Source organism: Pseudorasbora parva, chromosome 20, assembly GCF_024679245.1.
Source record: "Pseudorasbora parva isolate DD20220531a chromosome 20, ASM2467924v1, whole genome shotgun sequence".
Classification (NCBI taxonomy): Eukaryota; Metazoa; Chordata; class Actinopteri; order Cypriniformes; family Gobionidae; genus Pseudorasbora; species Pseudorasbora parva.
In genome coordinates, this window is record NC_090191.1 from 16,625,567 (window position 1) to 16,645,581 (window position 20,015).

The following is a 20,015-nucleotide window of genomic DNA, read 5'->3' on the forward strand; positions in this document are numbered from 1 at the left end:
AAGAATCCCATTGCATCCCTCCAAAGAAACCCCAAACAAAACACGAATACCCTTTCATAAACAAGTTCTCATTCCGGTAAACATCACAACATGGTATTCCATTGAATGCTATTCTATAAAACATGTCCAATTTCATGAAATGTCAGGACATGACATTCCCTGGAAACTGCATGGAAATTCCACAGAATCCCATACATGGCACAAAAGTGTTACTTTAAAGTTCATACGATGCCGGTGGTCAGAGGTACCGTAGTGTTCCATTGGCTCTGACATGAACTGAAATGCAGTGCTTCGTCAATATTAGTGTGTTACTGGGTCAACTTGCCAGAGGGTTAAAGACTCTACCTGGAGCCCGCAACCAAAGGTTAGGTCTGTCAGAAGTGGGATTCGAACCCACGCCTCCAGGGGAGACTGCGACCTGAACGCAGCGCCTTAGACCGCTCGGCCATCCTGACATGAAAGCTCACGGTGAGCAGCGTGTTTGGAGCTGCACCGAATGGCAGATGATCCAGAAGCTAGTGCTCCACCACTCACACTGGCCACAGCACATGCCTCGTTGGCGCAATTAGGCAGCGCGTCAGTCTCATAATCTGAAGGTCGTGAGTTCGAGCCTCACACGGGGCAGAGTGGTGCTTTTTGGCACACAAGAGCGTTTAGGCAAAAGAGCGGGTTTCTTCATACCCTTTTGTGTGATTGTCCATTCCTTCATGAGCAATGCGATTGAAATCCAGTCATTTTGTAGGGCAGATGTTGAATAAATGCAGAAATAGTATTCCTCTCATATTAACCTAAACTGGGGCAGTGTCACTACAATGTTTTGTTCAGTCGGAACATAATTCTTTCATTCTCATGACGTTTCTTGTCAGTAGTGATGTAATGTTTCGCTTGACATGCCATGAATCTCATTCCATGACATTCCATCCCACAGCCCATAAACCCATGACATGTCATTCCAAGAGATTTCCAGGAATTCCTTGCCATGAAATTCTACTGCACCCCCAAAATTTCAGTCCATGACATCACAGTCAAACTCCAAGAATCCCATTGCATCCCTCCAAAGAAACCCCAAACAAAACATGAATACCCTTTCATAAACAAGTTCTCATTCCGGTAAACATCACAACATGTTATTCCATTGAATGCTATTCTATAAAACATGTCCAATTTCATGAAATGTCAGGACATGACATTCCCTGGAAACTGCATGAAAATTCCACAGAATCCCATACATGGCACAAAAGTGTTACTTTAAAGTTCATGCGATGCCGGTGGTCAGAGGTACCGTAGTGTTCCATTGGCTCTGACATGAACTGAATTGCAGTGCTTCGTCAATATTAGCGTGTTACTGGGTCAACTTGCCAGAGGGTTAAAGAGTCTACCTGGAGCCCGCAACCAAAGGTCTGGTCTGTCAGAAGTGGGATTCGAACCCACGCATCCAGGGGAGACTGCGACCTGAACGCAGCGCCTCAGATCGCTCGGCCATTCTAACATGACAGCGCACGGTGAGCAGCGTGTTTGGAGCTGCACCGAATGGCAGATGATCCAGAAGCTAGTGCTCCACCACTCACACTGGCCACAGCACATGCCCTCTGGCGCAGTTAGGCAGCGCGTCAGTCTCATTATCTGAAGGTCGTGAGTTCGAGCCTCACACGGGGCAGAGTTGTGCTTTTTAGCACACAAGAGCGTTTAGGCAAAAGAGCGGGTTTCTTCATACCCTTTTGTGTGATTGTCCATTCCTTCATGAGCAATGCGATTGAATTCCAGTCATTTTGTAGGGCAGATGTTGAATAAATGCAGTAATAGTATTCCTCTCATATTCACCTAAAATGGGGCAGTGTCACTACAATGTTTTGTTCAGGTTGAACATAATTCTTTCATTCTCATGATGTTTCTTGTCAGTAGTGATGTAATGTTTCGCTTTACATTTCATGATTCTCATTCCATGACATTCCATCCCACAGCCCATAAACCCATGACATGTCATTCCAAGAGATTTCCAGGAATTCCTTGGAATGAAATTCTACTGCACCCCCAAAATTTCAGTCCACGACATCACAGTCAAACTCCAAGAATCCCATTGCATCCCTCCAAAGAAACCCCAAACAAAACATGAATACCCTTTCATAAACAAGTTCTCATTCCGGTAAACATCGCAACATGGTATTCCATTGAATGCTATTCTATAAAACATGTCCAATTTCTTAAAATGTCAGGACATGACATTCCCTGGAAACTGCATGGAAATTCCACAGAATCCCATACATGGCACAAAAGTGTTACTTTAAAGTTCATACGATGCCGGTGGTCAGAGGTACCGTAGTGTTCCATTGGATCTGACATGAACTGAAATGCAGTGCTTCATCAATATTAGTGTGTTACTGGGTCAACTTGCCAGAGGGTTAAAGACTCTACCTGGAGCCCGCAACCAAAGGTTAGGTCTGTCAGAAGTGGGATTCGAACCCACGCCTCCAGGGGAGACTGCGGCCTGAACGAAGCGCCTTAGACCACTCGGACATCCTGACACGACAGCTCACGGTGAGCAGCGTGTTTGGAGCTGCACCGAATGGCAGATGATCCAGAAGCTAGTGCTTCACCACTCACACTGGCAACAGCACATGCCTCGTTGGCGCAGTTAGGCAGCGCGGCAGTCTCATAATCTGAAGGTCATGAGTTCGAGCCTCACACGGGGCAGAGTGGTGCTTTTTAGCACACAAGAGCGTTTAGGCAAAAGAGCGGGTTTCTTCATACCCTTTTGTGTGATTGTCCATTCCTTCATGAGCAATGCGATTGAAATCCAGTCATTTTGTAGGGCAGATGTTGAATAAATGCAGTAATAGTATTCCTCTCATATTCACCTAAAATGGGGCAGTGTCACTACAATGTTTTGTTCAGTCTGAACATAATTCTTTCATTCTCATGACGTTTCTTGTCAGTAGTGATGTAATGTTTCGCTTGACATGCCATGAATCTCATTCCATGACATTCCATCCCACAGCCCATAAACCCATGACATGTCATTCCAAGAGATTTCCAGGAATTCCTTGCCATGAAATTCTACTGCACCCCCAAAATTTCAGTCCATGACATCACAGTCAAACTCCAAGAATCCCATTGCATCCCTCCAAAGAAACCCCAAACAAAACATGAATACCCTTTCATAAACAAGTTCTCATTCCGGTAAACATCACAACATGTTATTCCATTGAATGCTATTCTATAAAACATGTCCAATTTCATGAAATGTCAGGACATGACATTCCCTGGAAACTGCATGAAAATTCCACAGAATCCCATACATGGCACAAAAGTGTTAATTTAAAGTTCATGCGATGCCGGTGGTCAGAGGTACCGTAGTGTTCCATTGGCTCTGACATGAACTGAATTGCAGTGCTTCGTCAATATTAGCGTGTTACTGGGTCAACTTGCCAGAGGGTTAAAGAGTCTACCTGGAGCCCGCAACCAAAGGTTAGGTCTGTCAGAAGTGGGATTCGAACCCACGCCTCCAGGGGAGACTGCGACCTGAACGCAGCGCCTTAGACCGCTCGGCCATCCTGACATGACAGCGCATGGTGAGCAGCGTGTTTGGAGCTGCACCGAATGGCAGATGATCCAGAAGCTAGTGCTCCACCACTCACACTGGCCACAGCACATGCCTCGTTGGCGCAGTTAGGCAGCGCGTCAGTCTCATAATCTGAAGGTCGTGAGTTCGAGCCTCACACGGGGCAGTGTTGTGCTTTTTAGCACACAAGAGCGTTTAGGCAAAAGAGCGGGTTTCTTCATACCCTTTTGTGTGATTGTCCATTCCTTCATGAGCAATGCGATTGAATTCCAGTCATTTTGTAGGGCAGATGTTGAATAAATGCAGTAATAGTATTCCTCTCATATTCACCTAAAATGGGGCAGTGTCACTAATGTTTTGTTCAGTCTGAACATAATTCTTTCATTCTCATGACGTTTCTTGTCAGTAGTGATGTAATGTTTCGCTTGACATGCCATGAATCTCATTCCATGACATTCCATCCCACAGCCCATAAACCCATGACATGTCATTCCAAGAGATTTCCAGGAATTCCTTGCAATGAAATTCTACTGCACCCCCAAAATTTCAGTCCATGACATCACAGTCAAACTCCAAGAATCCCATTGCATCCCTCCAAAGAAACCCCAAACAAAACACGAATACCCTTTCATAAACAAGTTCTCATTCCGGTAAACATCACAACATGGTATTCCATTGAATGCTATTCTATAAAACATGTCCAATTCCATGAAATGTCAGGACATGACATTCCCTGGAAACTGCATGGAAATTCCACAGAATCCCATACATGGCACAAAAGTGTTACTTTAAAGTTCATACGATGCCGGTGGTCAGAGGTACCGTAGTGTTCCATTGGCTCTGACATGAACTGAAATGCAGTGCTTCGTCAATATTAGTGTGTTACTGGGTCAACTTGCCAGAGGGTTAAAGACTCTACCTGGAGCCCGCAACCAAAGGTTAGGTCTGTCAGAAGTGGGATTCGAACCCACGCCTCCAGGGGAGACTGCGACCTGAACACAGCGCCTTAGACCGCTCGGCCATCCTGACATGAAAGCTCACGGTGAGCAGCGTGTTTGGAGCTGCACCGAATGGCAGATGATCCAGAAGCTAGTGCTGCACCACTCACACTGGCCACAGCACATGCCTCGTTGGCGCAGTTAGGCAGCGCGTCAGTCTCATAATCTGAAGGTCGTGAGTTCGAGCCTCACACGGGGCAGAGTGGTGCTTTTTGGCACACAAGAGCGTTTAGGCAAAAGAGCGGGTTTCTTCATACCCTTTTGTGTGATTGTCCATTCCTTCATGAGCAATGCGATTGAAATCCAGTCATTTTGTAGGGCAGATGTTGAATAAATGCAGAAATAGTATTCCTCTCATATTAACCTAAACTGGGGCAGTGTCACTACAATGTTTTGTTCAGTCGGAACATAATTCTTTCATTCTCATGACGTTTCTTGTCAGTAGTGATGTAATGTTTCGCTTGACATGCCATGAATCTCATTCCATGACATTCCATCCCACAGCCCATAAACCCATGACATGTCATTCCAAGAGATTTCCAGGAATTCCTTAGAATGAAATTCTACTGCACCCCCAAAATTTCAGTCCACGACATCACAGTCAAACTCCAAGAATCCCATTGCATCCCTCCAAAGAAACCCCAAACAAAACATGAATACCCTTTCATAAACAAGTTCTCATTCCGGTAAACATCGCAACATGGTATTCCATTGAATGCTATTCTATAAAACATGTCCAATTTCTTAAAATGTCAGGACATGACATTCCCTGGAAACTGCATGGAAATTCCACAGAATCCCATACATGGCACAAAAGTGTTACTTTAAAGTTCATACGATGCCGGTGGTCAGAGGTACCGTAGTGTTCCATTGGATCTGACATGAACTGAAATGCAGTGCTTCATCAATATTAGTGTGTTACTGGGTCAACTTGCCAGAGGGTTAAAGACTCTACCTGGAGCCCGCAACCAAAGGTTAGGTCTGTCAGAAGTGGGATTCGAACCCACGCCTCCAGGGGAGACTGCGGCCTGAACGAAGCGCCTTAGACCACTCGGACATCCTGACACGACAGCTCACGGTGAGCAGCGTGTTTGGAGCTGCACCGAATGGCAGATGATCCAGAAGCTAGTGCTTCACCACTCACACTGGCTACAGCACATGCCTCGTTGGCGCAGTTAGGCAGCGCGGCAGTCTCATAATCTGAAGGTCATGAGTTCGAGCCTCACACGGGGCAGAGTGGTGCTTTTTGGCACACAAGAGCGTTTAGGCAAAAGAGCGGGTTTCTTCATACCCTTTTGTGTGATTGTCCATTCCTTCATGAGCAATGCGATTGAAATCCAGTCATTTTGTAGGGCAGATGTTGAATAAATGCAGTAATAGTATTCCTCTCATATTCACCTAAAATGGGGCAGTGTCACTACAATGTTTTGTTCAGTCTGAACATAATTCTTTCATTCTCATGACGTTTCTTGTCAGTAGTGATGTAATGTTTCGCTTGACATGCCATGAATCTCATTCCATGACATTCCATCCCACAGCCCATAAACCCATGACATGTCATTCCAAGAGATTTCCAGGAATTCCTTGCCATGAAATTCTACTGCACCCCCAAAATTTCAGTCCATGACATCACAGTCAAACTCCAAGAATCCCATTGCATCCCTCCAAAGAAACCCCAAACAAAACATGAATACCCTTTCATAAACAAGTTCTCATTCCGGTAAACATCACAACATGGTATTCCATTGAATGCTATTCTATAAAACATGTCCAATTTCATGAAATGTCAGGACATGACATTCCCTGGAAACTGCATGAAAATTCCACAGAATCCCATACATGGCACAAAAGTGTTACTTTAAAGTTCATGCGATGCCGGTGGTCAGAGGTACCGTAGTGTTCCATTGGCTTTGACATGAACTGAATTGCAGTGCTTCGTCAATATTAGCGTGTTACTGGGTCAACTTGCCAGAGGGTTAAAGAGTCTACCTGGAGCCCGCAACCAAAGGTTAGGTCTGTCAGAAGTGGGATTCAACCCACGCCTCCAGGGGAGACTGCGACCTGAACGCAGCGCCTTAGACCGCTCGGCCATCCTGACATGACAGCTCACAGTGAGCAGCGTGTTTGGAGCTGCACCGAATGGCAGATGATCCAGAAGCTAGTGCTCCACCACTCACACTGGCCACAGCACATGCCTCGTTGGCGCAGTTAGGCAGCGCGTCAGTCTCATAATCTGAAGGTTGTGAGTTCGAGCCTCACACGGGGCAGAGTGGTGCTTTTTGGCACACAAGAGCGTTTAGGCAAAAGAGCGGGTTTCTTCATACCCTTTTGTGTGATTGTCCATTCCTTCATGAGCAATGCGATTGAAATCCAGTCATTTTGTGGGGCAGATGTTGAATAAATGCAGTAATAGTATTCCTCTCATATTCACCTAAAATGGGGCAGTGTCACTACAATGTTTTGTTCAGGTTGAACATAATTCTTTCATTCTCATGATGTTTCTTGTCAGTAGTGATGTAATGTTTCGCTTGACATTTCATGAATCTCATTCCATGACATTCCATCCCACAGCCCATAAACCCATGACATGTCATTCCAAGAGATTTCCAGGAATTCCTTGCCATGAAATTCTACTGCACCCCCAAAATTTCAGTCCATGACATCACAGTCAAACTCCAAGAATCCCATTGCATCCCTCCAAAGAAACCCCAAACAAAACATGAATACCCTTTCATAAACAAGTTCTCATTCCGGTAAACATCGCAACATGGTATTCCATTGAATGCTATTCTATAAAACATGTCCAATTTCATGAAATGTCAGGACATGACATTCCCTGGAAACTGCATGGAAAATCCACAGAATCCCATACATGGCACACAAGTGTTACTTTAAAGTTCATACGATGCCGGTGGTCAGAGGTACCGTAGTGTTCCATTGGCTCTGACATGAACTGAAATGCAGTGCTTCGTCAATATTAGTGTGTTACTGGGTCAACTTGCCAGAGGGTTAAAGACTCTGCCTGGAGCCCGCAACCAAAGGTTAGGTCTGTCAGAAGTGGGATTCGAACCCACGCCTCCAGGGGAGACTGCAACCTGAACGCAGCGCCTTAGACCGCTCTGCCATCCTGACATGACAGCACACGGTGAGCAGCGTATTTGGAGCTGCACCGAATGGCAGATGATCCAGAAGCTAGTGCTCCACCACTCACACTGGCCACAGCACATGCCTCGTTGGCGCAGTTAGGCAGCGCCTCAGTCTCATAATCTGAAGGTCGTGAGTTCGAGCCTCACACGGGGCAGAGTGGTGCTTTTTGGCACACAAGAGCGTTTAGGCAAAAGAGCGGGTTTCTTCATACCCTTTTGTGTGATTGTCCATTCCTTCATGAGCAATGCGATTGAAATCCAGTCATTTTGTGGGGCAGATGTTGAATAAATGCAGTAATAGTATTCCTCTCATATTCACCTAAAATAGAGCAGTGTCACTACAATGTTTTGTTCAGTCTGAACATAATTCTTTCATTCTCATGACGTTTCTTGTCACTAGTGATGTAATGTTTCGCTTGACATGCCATGAATCTCATTCCATGACATTCCATCCCACAGCCCATAAACCCATGACATGTCATTCCAAGAGATTTCCAGGAATTCCTTGCCATGAAATTCTACTGCACCCCCACAATTTCAGTCCATGACATCACAGTCAAACTCCAAGAATCCCATTGCATCCCTCCAAAGAAACCCCAAACAAAACATGAATACCCTTTCATAAACAAGTTCTCATTCCGGTAAACATCGCAACATGGTATTCCATTGAATGCTATTCTATAAAACATGTCCAATTTCATGAAATGTCAGGACATGACATTCCCTGGAATATGCATGAAAATTCCACAGAATCCCATACATGGCACAAAAGTGTTACTTTAAAGTTCATGCGATGCAGGTGGTCAGAGGTACCGTAGTGTTCCATTGGCTCTGACATGAACTGAATTGCAGTGCTTCGTCAATATTAGCGTGTTACTGGGTCAACTTGCCAGAGGGTTAAAGAGTCTACCTGGAGCCCGCAACCAAAGGTTAGGTCTGTCAGAAGTGGGATTCAAACCCACGCCTCCAGGGGAGACTGCGACCTGAACGCAGCGCCTTAGACCGCTCGGCCATCCTGACATGACAGCGCAAGGTGAGCAGCGTGTTTGGAGCTGCACCGAATGGCAGATGATCCAGAAGCTAGTGCTCCACCACTCACACTGGCCACAGCACACGCCTCGTTGGCGCAGTTAGGCAGCGCGTCAGTCTCATAATCTGAAGGTCGTGAGTTCGAGCCTCACACGGGGCAGAGTGGTGCTTTTTGGCACACAAGAGCGTTTAGGCAAAAGAGCGGGTTTCTTCATACCCTTTTGTGTGATTGTCCATTCCTTCATGAGCAATGCGATTGAAATCCAGTCATTTTGTAGGGCAGATGTTGAATAAATGCAGTAATAGTATTCCACTCATATTCACCTAAAATGGGGCAGTTTCACTACAATGTTTTGTTCAGTCTGAACATAATTCTTTCATTCTCATGACGTTTCTTGTCAGTAGTGATGTAATGTTTCGCTTGACATGCCATGTATCTCATTACATGACAATCCATCCCACAGCCCATAAACCCATGACATGTCATTCCAAGAGATTTCCAGGAATTCCTTGCCATGAAATTCTACTGCACCCCCAAAATTTCAGTCCATGACATCACAGTCAAACTCCAAGAATCCCATTGCATCCCTCCAAAGAAACCCCAAACAAAACATGAATACCCTTTCATAAACAAGTTCTCATTCCGGTAAACATCGAAACATGGTATTCCATTGAATGCTATTCTATAAAACATGTCCAATTTCATGAAATGTCAGGACATGACATTCCCTGGAAACTGCATGGAAATTCCACAGAATCCCATACATGGCACAAAAGTGTTACTTTAAAGTTCATACGATGCCGGTGGTCAGAGGTACCGTAGTGTTCCATTGGCTCTGACATGAACTGAAATGCAGTGCTTCGTCAATATTAGTGTGTTACTGGGTCAACTTGCCAGATGGTTAAAGACTCTACCTGGAGCCCACAACCAAAGGTTAGGTCTGTCAGAAGTGGGATTCGAACCTACGCCTCCAGGTGAGACTGCGACCTGAACGCAGCGCCTTAGACCGCTCGGCCATCCTGACATGACAGTGCACGGTGAGCAGCGTGTTTGGAGCTGCACCGAATGGCAGATGATCCAGAAGCTAGTGCTCCACCACTCACACTGGCCACAGCACATGCCTTGTTGTTGCAGTTAGGCAGCGCGTCAGTCTCATAATCTGAAGGTCGTGAGTTCGAGCCTCACACGGGGCAGAGTGGTGCTTTTTGGCACACAAGAGCGTTTAGGCAAAAGAGCGGGTTTCTTCATACCCTTTTGTGTGATTGTCCATTCCTTCATGAGCAATACGATTGAAATCCAGTCATTTTGTAGGGCAGATGTTGAATAAATGCAGTAATAGTATTCCTCTCATATTCACCTAAAATGGGGCAGTGTCACTACAATGTTTTGTTCAGTCTGAACATAATTCTTTCATTCTCATGACGTTTCTTGTCAGTAGTGATGTAATGTTTTGCTTGACATGCCATGAATCTCATTCCATGACATTCCATCCCACAGCCCATAAACCCATGACATGTCATTCCAAGAGATTTCCAGGAATTCCTTGCCATGAAATTCTACTGCACCCCCAAAATTTCAGTCCATGACATCACAGTCAAACTCCAAGAATCCCATTGCATCCCTCCAAAGAAACCCCAAACAAAACATGAATACCCTTTCATAAACAAGTTCTCATTCCGGTAAACATCACAACATAGTATTCCATTGAATGCTATTCTATAAAACATGTCCAATTTCATGAAATGTCAGGACATGACATTCCCTGGAAACTGCATGAAAATTCCACAGAATCCCATACATGGCACAAAAGTGTTACTTTAAAGTTCATGCGATGCCGGTGGTCAGAGGTACCGTAGTGTTCCATTGGCTCTGACATGAACTGAATTGCAGTGCTTCGTCAATATTAGCGTGTTACTGGGTCAACTTGCCAGAGGGTTAAAGAGTCTACCTGGAGCCCGCAACCAAAGGTTAGGTCTGTCAGAAGTAGGATTCGAACCCACGCCTCCAAGTGAGACTGCGACCTGAACGCAGCGCCTTAGACCACTCGGCCATCCTGACATGACAGCTCACGGTGAGCAGCGTGTTTGGAGCTGCACCGAATGGTAGATGATCCAGAAGCTAGTGCTCCACCACTCACACTGGCCACAGCACATGCCTCGTTGGCGCAGTTAGGAAGCGTCAGTCTCATAATCTGAAGGTCGTGAGTTCGAGCCTCACACAGGGCAGAGTGGTGCTTTTTGGCACACAAGAGCGTTTAGGCAAAAGAGCGGGTTTCTTCATACCCTTTTGTGTGATTGTCCATTCCTTCATGAGCAATGCGATTGAAATCCAGTCATTTTGTGGGGCAGATGTTGAATAAATGCAGTAATAGTATTCCTCTCATATTCACCTAAAATGGGGCAGTGTCACTACAATGTTTTGTTCAGGTTGAACATAATTCTTTCATTCTCATGATGTTTCTTGTCAGTAGTGATGTAATGTTTCGCTTGACATTTCATGAATCTCATTCCATGACATTCCATCCCACAGCCAATAAACCCATGACATGTCATTCCAAGAGATTTCCAGGAATTCCTTGCCATGAAATTCTACTGCACCCCCAAAATTTCAGTCCATGACATCACAGTCAAACTCCAAGAATCCCATTGCATCCCTCCAAAGAAACCCCAAACAAAACATGAATACCCTTTCATAAACAAGTTCTCATTCCGGTAAACATCGCAACATGGTATTCCATTGAATGCTATTCTATAAAACATGTCCAATTTCATGAAATGTCAGGACATGACATTCCCTGGAAACTGCATGGAAATTCCACAGAATCCCATACATGGCACAAAAGTGTTACTTTAAAGTTCATACGATGCCGGTGGTCAGAGGTACCGTAGTGTTCCATTGGCTCTGACATGAACTGAATTGCAGTGCTTCGTCAATATTAGCGTGTTACTGGGTCAACTTGCCAGAGGGTTAAAGAGTCTACCTGGAGCCCGCAACTAAAGGTTAGGTCTGTCAGAAGTGGGATTCGAACCCACACCTCCAGGGGAGACTCCGACCTGAACGCAGCGCCTTAGACCGCTCGGCCATCCTGACATGAAAGCTCACGGTGAGCAGCGTGTTTGGAGCTGCACCGAATGGCAGATGATCCAGAAGCTAGTGCTCCACCACTCACACTGGCCACAGCACATGCCTCGTTGGCGCAGTTAGGCAGCGCGTCAGTCTCATAATCTGAAGGTTGTGAGTTCGAGCCTCACACGGGGCAGAGTGGTGCTTTTTGGCACACAAGAGCGTTTAGGCAAAAGAGCGGGTTTCTTCATACCCTTTTGTGTGATTGTCCATTCCTTCATGAGCAATGCGATTGAAATCCAGTCATTTTGTAGGGCAGATGTTGAATAAATGCAGAAATAGTATTCCTCTCATATTCACCTAAACTGGGGCAGTGTCACTACAATGTTTTGTTCAGTCTGAACATAATTCTTTCATTCTCATGACGTTTCTTGTCAGTAGTGATGTAATGTTTCGCTTGACATGCCATGAATCTCATTCCATGACATTCCATCCCACAGCCCATAAACCCATGACATGTCAATCCAAGAGATTTCCAGGAATTCCTTGCCATGAAATTCTACTGCACCCCCAAAATTTCAGTCCATGACATCACAGTCAAACTCCAAGAATCCCATTGCATCCCTCCAAAGAAACCCCAAACAAAACATGAATACCCTTTCATAAACAAGTTCTCATTCCGGTAAACATCACAACATGTTATTCCATTGAATGCTATTCTATAAAACATGTCCAATTTCATAAAATGTCAGGACATGACATTCCCTGGAAACTGCATGAAAATTCCACAGAATCCCATACATGGCACAAAAGTGTTACTTTAAAGTTCATGCGATGCCGGTGGTCAGAGGTACCGTAGTGTTCCATTGGCTCTGACATGAACTGAATTGCAGTGCTTCGTCAATATTAGCGTGTTACTGGGTCAACTTGCCAGAGGGTTAAAGAGTCTACCTGGAGCCCGCAACCAAAGGTTAGGTCTGTCAGAAGTGGGATTCGAACCCACGCCTCCAGGGGAGACTGCGACCTGAACGCCAGCTGCCGAAGGATAGTCCGACAATTTGAGGGAAATGTTGAAGAATGTTCAACTCCACAGCCAATCACGGCGAAGCACTATAACATTTGCAACCAATCAGAAAGCGCCATTCTTAACATTTTCTTGACATTTTCGACATTTGACCAATCAGAGTTCAAGGAAATGTTGTGAGCGTGTTTACGCTTGTCACCGCTAGTTGGTGTCAGGAGGCTAGTCAAGCTGTCAATCAAGTTTCCGAGCTGAGCCGAAGGTGGCACGAAGTAATGACAAAGTTCTCGGGGGGCGTGTCAGAGTTCAAAAAAAATTCAGTAGAGGAGCATCACTGGCACGGAGGTCAGCATCATTTTTACGGAGATCAGGTCATCGGATAAAGTATATTTTTTATACAAAAAATACACCGCGAACAGGTAAGAAACCAAATTACACATTTGAATATGTTGTGTTGAGTTTATTTTGTAAAGAAACAATTTTATTAAGGGTAGTTTTGTCCAAAACGATTTAACCTAGGTCAAAAAAAATGTCTGGAAAAAAATCCCATAAAGCCATGTCGGAAAATGAATGGATAATTCGTCTAAAAAAGTTTGCCAGCACAGGAGTTTGGCCATCAACTGAGGGTAACAGGCCAGCTCCTCAACAGAAAAAGTGGTATGAGATGTATCAAAGGGTGAGTGTGTGCTTAGTTTTTGTGACCTTTTCATGAAATAAACGACTTAAGTGTTTGTTGACTTGCATAATTGAACATTAGAATCGTTTGTTTAATGTATTTGCATAACAGAGCAACAACTTAGAGTTCAGTACAAACATGTACCTGATCTCTTTCATTAGAACAACAAATTAGAGTTCAGTACAAACATGTACCTGATCTCATTCATTAGAACAATGCACTGTTACTTATGGTTTACACTAATGTAAACCAGGTATCAATATTATTTATTTATATATATATTTATGTAAAAAATGTTGCAGGTATTTGAGATTTATTTCATACTATAAAAAAAATACATGGAAGACTTTTTTGGTCTGGGAGGAGATTTGGAGATTTGAGAGAGAGGGGGCAGGGATGTTGGGGGATGGTTTGAAGGTGTGAAATTAAATGTTCCTCTCTTGTACCTCTCTTGTTCTTTTAATGGGGGAAACAAACTCATTCACTTTTTCTCTAATTTTACATTTTTGTGTCTCCCCTTCAAAGAACATATGACAAAAAATAATTTATATAAAAATAAATATGACACACGTCCTGGAAAATGACAGTAAATCAATTTGCCATTCCAGTTTAGTTAGAAATGCATGTATTGTGTATTACATGTCAATTTTTACAGATTGAAAAATGTCCGATGCAGTCTCGCGGCCAGACAACTTTACTTGGAGCAGTCCCAAAGTGCATGTGTGGTTTTCACACTCAAAAGGTAACAATGTGAAGATGTTGCAAGTATTTATTTATTTATTTTTTTAATTTATTTTTATTATATATATATATATACAGTATTAATTTACTAAACATTTTTCTCATTAAAAAATTATTGTATGTATTTTTGTGGTTGTCTTAAACAGGCCACTGTCTCTACTGGACCAGCACCAAGGGTTGTGGAACAACAGCCTTCCGCTACTGGGCCAGCACAGCAGAGTCAGCCTCAGCCTCAGCCTCGGCTCCAGCCCAAGACTACTCCATCTGTGACATCTAGGATTATACCAAGTTTGTCAAGGGTAATAAAATTTTACAAAATTTTACGTTTTAAAGTATAACAGTTAAGTTGAAATATAATGAAGTACAGAAAGTAAAAAGCTGAGTTTTGGCTGGTATGTTTTTCACACCTACCAGCATATAAAAACAAATTAGAGTCACAAACAGCTTGCATGTCATTCATGTATAACAGAAATAAAAGGGGGCCTAAGACACTTCTCTGTGGAACTCTATTATTAATAATTGTTTCCTCAGAGATTGTCCCATTAATTTCTCTGGTAACATTCCACTTATGCACCATTAATTATACACATATTATAAATTCAGCCATTTAGCATCTACTTTGTGGCCATTACAAGTGTAATAACCAATTAAGAGGTTCATCTAGGTTGCTCTCTTAACCAAGAGGGTGGTAATACACACACAAAAAAATTACTTTTATACCATTGTCCAGCTTTTTCTCAGTTATTCAGCAAACATACAGCATGAACCACTTAAGGGACACCATTTTACAGAAAACAGTATGCATATTGTATTTAACTATACAGCAAGAAAGCAGTTCCTTTAATTAACACAATAAAATATAGGAACAATAGATTTTTTTCTCATTTGCCAAATATGTCATTATATATTTGTTGCAGCAATTATATAATTTAATATATAATTTAAATTTAATCTTTTCATTGAAATTGTTTTTCCCTATTTTAGTTTACCAAGCCAAGATTTGGTGGGTCCCACATTGCTGCAGCAAAGCCCAATCTAAGTATGGCTAGGAAACCATCTCAGGTTGTTGACCAGCCCAGCCCAGCAGTGTCCGGTGATCCTATAACAAGCACCACTGTCTCTGTAAGTACTGGCATAATCCACATTGCATTCTATAAAGACACACTCCAATCCTGTGCACTTTTTAGAAACATATTTTGTATTTCAGGAAATCTCAACGTAATGAACAATACTATATTTCAATTATCATATAGTGTCAATGCGGGCAGATTGGTAATATAGTTGAATATTAAGTGTCCCTAACTGAACAAGCCAAAAGCCAAAGGCGACTACAGTACACTACTGTTTAAAAGTTGGTGAGGGGTTTTTAAAGAAATTGATACTTTTATTCAAGAAGATGCATTAAATACATTTGAAAATAGATTCAAATAAGCCGCGATTTTAAAATGCAATAATATGTCCCAGTATTACTGTTTTTGACTATATTAATCTTCAATATTCTTTTTTTTTAAATACGATTATAGTATTGTATAATTTCATCTAGGATGAGTTAAAATTATCGGACAGTTATGTTTGACTGTTTCTCTTGTTATATATACAACATCTATTATATTTCACTTATATTTCACATCATATTTATTATAATTGTACAGACACAAGACCCTGGAGTTCCAGCCTCTGTCCCCAGAACCACTGCAGATGTGACCAGTCCTACAGAGTCGTGCAGTATTGTCTCTGTAAGTAATTTAAAAATTCTATTGGTTTATAAAAGTAATTGAATTGGCATATTAACTGTAACTTAACACAAAATAGCGTTAGCAGCTGACACAGTTTTAAAAAATGTTTGGAACATATGTATAAATTTTTTTCTATTAATGTACGGTAAAGTAAGTAGTTGACATCCACTCCAGTAGCTTCCTAAAACACTTTCAAGCTGAATAAACAATAACCAAGTAAACTCATAATGTTAGGACTTGGCTCCCCAAAGGATCAACTTGATATTAAATTTAAAGAAATATTTACATTATTATTTACATAATCAGATGTTTAAAATATTTTAAATAAAGAGATGTTGTTTGTAAAATTACAGAGGATAATCTTTCCTTGCTTTAAGAATATTCATTTCTTTTTGGATGACAGTAGTGATTAATACAAAATTATATTTTATTTTAAAGTTTTGATGTAGCAATAATCACTGTTTTATGTGAGGGTAGTTTTGGAAAAATAAAGTGCTTATTGAACAAATGACCTTGCTAAACTAAATGTTTGGTATTTTTCTTTCACAGACTGCTCCTTCTGGAGCATTGCTGCAAGCTCCATCTGGAGTTCGACTGCATCGTTTGTGGTCGGAGACCTTGCCACAGGAAGATCACAGGTGGATTGCCAGCAGACTTTTTAAATCGGGACCCACGGGGAAACCAGAGCTTCGTGAAAACCTACAGCTCTGGTATTACCCACCACAGCCAGCACTTACATACAATCAGGCTCCAGCTCCAGACAGATTTTTTTGCCATGCTCTGTTGCTGTGGATGCCATACAAGCTGTGGAGGGTCAAGGTTCTCTGTCCCAATCCTGCCTGTGGACAGCACCAGCTGACAGGAGGCGGTCTGCACAAAAGGGCACGGCAGGTTCTGGACATCGACAGGATGTACAACATGGTCACAGAAACCCTCATCTGTGCCAAGTGTAAAGCCTCGCATGTGTCTTGGAGTCAGACTGTCCTTCAACAGTTGGATCTGGGCCATCGATCTGAGTTTCGGGTCATCCTCACACGGAAGTGAGTACACTTTCATTCCACATCCAGTTGATAGTCCATCATCACATTTATTAGCAAATACTTTACAAAACAAATATGTAAAATATATAAATGTGTGGATTTTGCTTTTCCTAAGGTATGCCTGTGATATGAGGGTCATTCGGCTTCTCCGTGAACGTGGCCTTGGCAACAGTCCCACCCGGGTCATAAAACAACTGCGAGAGAACCACAGCGAGGAGTGGCTCCAGCGGCTGGCCCGGTACACCACGCAATGTGTGGACTTCCTCAATGGACCCGGGGTGTTGCCAGTAAAATTTCAGGAACCCCCAGAGCCTACAGTGGTGCCAAGCTGTAAGTGGCTGCTTACAGTCTACAGCCAAGACATCCTGACAAGGCTGGATGAAATCCATGCAAGGATTACATCCACCTATGGCTCTATCTTGAAGATGGATTCCACTAAAAAGGTTAGTGGTGGATTTTTGTTAATTTATGTTGTTTTTTATTATATCAAAGCATGGCAGTCTGCAGTTTCATTACATTTACAGCATGCTTCATATCATGTATATTACAGATCACCAAGAAGCTGGCTGGGACGGCAAGAGGAACGGGACTCTGGCTTACCTCTGTTGGCAACGAGTTTGGTCAGGTGCTCATAAGTGTGCTTACAGCCCAGGAAGGAGCAGGACTGGACATTATGGTGGATGGTCTGGTGAAACGGTACCAGAAGGCTGGTGTGGACCCACCTGCTGTATTGTACGTGGACTGTGGCTGTTGCACTGAGGTGGGCGAGACCAAGCTCAAAACTAGATTCAGAGGTTGGCCAGATCTCCTGATACGCTTGGACATCTGGCATTTTATGCGCAGGATTGCCTTGGGGTGTACAACTGATGCCCATCAACTGTATCCCATCTTCATGTCACGGCTGTCAGCATGCATTTTTGAGTGGGATGCGGCTGATGTTTCTGAGCTTCGCGTGGCAAAGAGAGAGCAGCTGATATCCCAGGGTTGGCCTGCGCTGACAGATGAAGATGTCCACAAGCATCTCACCAGGGGAGAGCTGGCCCTTCATTGCCGGAGGAGGACCCATGGAGAGGAGACTACCATCCTTCTCCTTGAGCGACTGCTTACAGAGCTCCTGAGCAGCAGGGGCAATGACTCCCTGGGTGTTCCTCTCCTGGACAGAGAAAGGATGGAGCACATCTGGAATGTCCAGAAGAAGCATGTTAAATGCATTCAAGATCCCCCTGGTGTTGTGCTCTATACAGAGACGGGGAGCTTAACCAAGGGAGGCATGCTTCTGAAGACATACAGATGTGCAAGGGGCTCTACTTCTCTCGAGTCCTTTCATTTACATCTGAACCGGTTCATCCCAGGTATGTCTTTGTCACATACAATGTGCATGTGTAAAGAAAGCTCATTAAGTGTCTGTGTTTCTTAAAAACCCGCCATATGCTTGTGTCTATTTACAGGAACCAGTGCGAACAGTCTGAACTTTCAGATTTATCTGCTGGAGGGTCTACACCGGTGGAACCAGGACCGGGAGGCTGCTTCCCTGTCAATGGAGCCATCAGCTTTGCGTAGTTACACAGGAGAACTTGTTCACTGTGTAAACACCAACTACGAAAAGCTGTTTGGCAGGAAAGTGGTCCCCACATTTTGTTCCCCTGCACGTTACAACGGTGAGAGAATTTGTTATTGTTCATGATTTTGCAATTTCTGTGTAATCTCAGTCAATATATTAGATATAACTCTATAGTCTACCGTATCATATTTCTTATGCAAATTTCTAAAGGCCTGTTAGTCCACTGACAGCAAGTTTGCTGAACCCAAGTTCAGTTTAATCAAAATATCCAAAACATTAAAAAAAACTTGGCAATACAAGAAACTGACGTTGACTTGACGTTGGCTAAACAAAACTCACCAACAGCACGGCAGTTCAAAACGTTACATTCAATGCTAGACAAAGACTGAGGGCTAGAGATAAGGGCTAGAGATAAGGGCTAGACATAAGGGCTAGACATAAGGGCTAGACATAAGGGCTAGACACAAGGGCTAGACACAAGGGCTAGACACAAGGGCTAGACACAAGGGCTAGAGAAGGGCTAGACACAAGGGCTAGAGAAGGGCTAGACACAAGGGCTAGAGATAAGGGCTAGACATAAGGGCTAGAGAAGGGCTAGACACAAGGGCTAGACACAAGGGCTAGACACAAGGGCTAGACACAAGGGCTAGACACAAGGGCTAGAGAAGGGCTAGACACAAGGGCTAGACACAAGGGCTAGAGAAGGGCTAGACACAAGGGCTAGAGAAGGGCTAGACACAAGGGCTAGAGAAGGGCTAGACACAAGGGCTAAAGATAAGGGCTAGACATAAGGGCTAGAGAAGGGCTAGACACAAGGGCTAGACACAAGGGCTAGAGAAGGGCTAGACACAAGGGCTAGACACAAGGGCTAGAGAAGGGCTAGACACAAGGGCTAGACACAAGGGCTAGAGAAGGGCTAGACACAAGGGCTAGAGAAGGGCTAGACACAAGGGCTAGAGATAAGGGCTAGACATAAGGGCTAGAGAAGGGCTAGACACAAGGGCTAGACACAAGGGCTAGAGAAGGGCTAGACACAAGGGCTAGACACAAGGGCTAGACACAAGGGCTAGACACAAGGGCTAACCCTAACCCATTCTAGACAAAGACTAATGGCAAACATGAGGGCTTAAGTGCAGAGTAAAAATCATGTTACATGTAAATATCAAATATGATCAGGCTTTTGAGGAAAATGTATTTGTACGTCTCTCAATCATCACTGTATTGCATTATGTTTTGCCATCCACAATTAAAGGTTTTGCGCCTCTGAATAAAAAAATGTTATCAGCTCTATTCTTACAATATCACACTATATGAGCTACTACAAAAGCCTAATTTATCAAATATCATACACAACATTTAATTTCTGCTTGTTTATTGTGTTTGTTTCAGGTGAGCTCATTGGAGTGCAGTACCTGTTCCAGCAGACTGGCTAGTCACTGCAGGA

General features: G+C 43.5%; 1 protein-coding gene and 12 non-coding genes across 13 annotated transcripts; 8 read left to right on the forward strand and 5 right to left on the reverse strand.

The window, feature by feature from the left end:
* Positions 1-372: 372 nt before the first annotated feature.
* Positions 373-455, reverse strand: trnal-cag (transfer RNA leucine (anticodon CAG)). Its single transcript has one exon. It is a non-coding gene; the product is annotated as a tRNA-Leu (tRNA).
* Positions 456-550: 95 nt separating this feature from the next.
* Positions 551-624, forward strand: trnam-cau (transfer RNA methionine (anticodon CAU)). Its single transcript has one exon. It is a non-coding gene; the product is annotated as a tRNA-Met (tRNA).
* Positions 625-3,473: 2,849 nt separating this feature from the next.
* Positions 3,474-3,556, reverse strand: trnal-cag (transfer RNA leucine (anticodon CAG)). Its single transcript has one exon. It is a non-coding gene; the product is annotated as a tRNA-Leu (tRNA).
* A 95-nt stretch (positions 3,557-3,651) lies between these two features.
* On the forward strand, positions 3,652-3,725 carry trnam-cau (transfer RNA methionine (anticodon CAU)). The gene has a single exon. It is a non-coding gene; the product is annotated as a tRNA-Met (tRNA).
* A 780-nt stretch (positions 3,726-4,505) lies between these two features.
* trnal-cag (transfer RNA leucine (anticodon CAG)) lies at positions 4,506-4,588 on the reverse strand. Its single transcript has one exon. It is a non-coding gene; the product is annotated as a tRNA-Leu (tRNA).
* A 95-nt stretch (positions 4,589-4,683) lies between these two features.
* trnam-cau (transfer RNA methionine (anticodon CAU)) lies at positions 4,684-4,757 on the forward strand. The gene has a single exon. It is a non-coding gene; the product is annotated as a tRNA-Met (tRNA).
* A 1,993-nt stretch (positions 4,758-6,750) lies between these two features.
* Positions 6,751-6,824, forward strand: trnam-cau (transfer RNA methionine (anticodon CAU)). The gene has a single exon. It is a non-coding gene; the product is annotated as a tRNA-Met (tRNA).
* Positions 6,825-7,784: 960 nt separating this feature from the next.
* trnam-cau (transfer RNA methionine (anticodon CAU)) lies at positions 7,785-7,858 on the forward strand. Its single transcript has one exon. It is a non-coding gene; the product is annotated as a tRNA-Met (tRNA).
* A 782-nt stretch (positions 7,859-8,640) lies between these two features.
* On the reverse strand, positions 8,641-8,723 carry trnal-cag (transfer RNA leucine (anticodon CAG)). Its single transcript has one exon. It is a non-coding gene; the product is annotated as a tRNA-Leu (tRNA).
* A 95-nt stretch (positions 8,724-8,818) lies between these two features.
* trnam-cau (transfer RNA methionine (anticodon CAU)) lies at positions 8,819-8,892 on the forward strand. Its single transcript has one exon. It is a non-coding gene; the product is annotated as a tRNA-Met (tRNA).
* Positions 8,893-11,740: 2,848 nt separating this feature from the next.
* On the reverse strand, positions 11,741-11,823 carry trnal-cag (transfer RNA leucine (anticodon CAG)). Its single transcript has one exon. It is a non-coding gene; the product is annotated as a tRNA-Leu (tRNA).
* Positions 11,824-11,918: 95 nt separating this feature from the next.
* On the forward strand, positions 11,919-11,992 carry trnam-cau (transfer RNA methionine (anticodon CAU)). The gene has a single exon. It is a non-coding gene; the product is annotated as a tRNA-Met (tRNA).
* Positions 11,993-14,106: 2,114 nt separating this feature from the next.
* Positions 14,107-20,004, forward strand: LOC137049093 (uncharacterized). The gene is made up of 9 exons (XM_067427480.1): positions 14,107-14,235; positions 14,381-14,533; positions 15,219-15,356; positions 15,887-15,970; positions 16,520-17,010; positions 17,126-17,453; positions 17,561-18,362; positions 18,459-18,668; positions 19,961-20,004. Exons 1-9 carry the CDS (start codon positions 14,113-14,115, stop codon positions 20,002-20,004), a joined length of 2,373 nt encoding a protein of 790 aa, XP_067283581.1. The 5' UTR covers positions 14,107-14,112.
* The last annotated feature ends 11 nt before the right edge of the window (positions 20,005-20,015 follow it).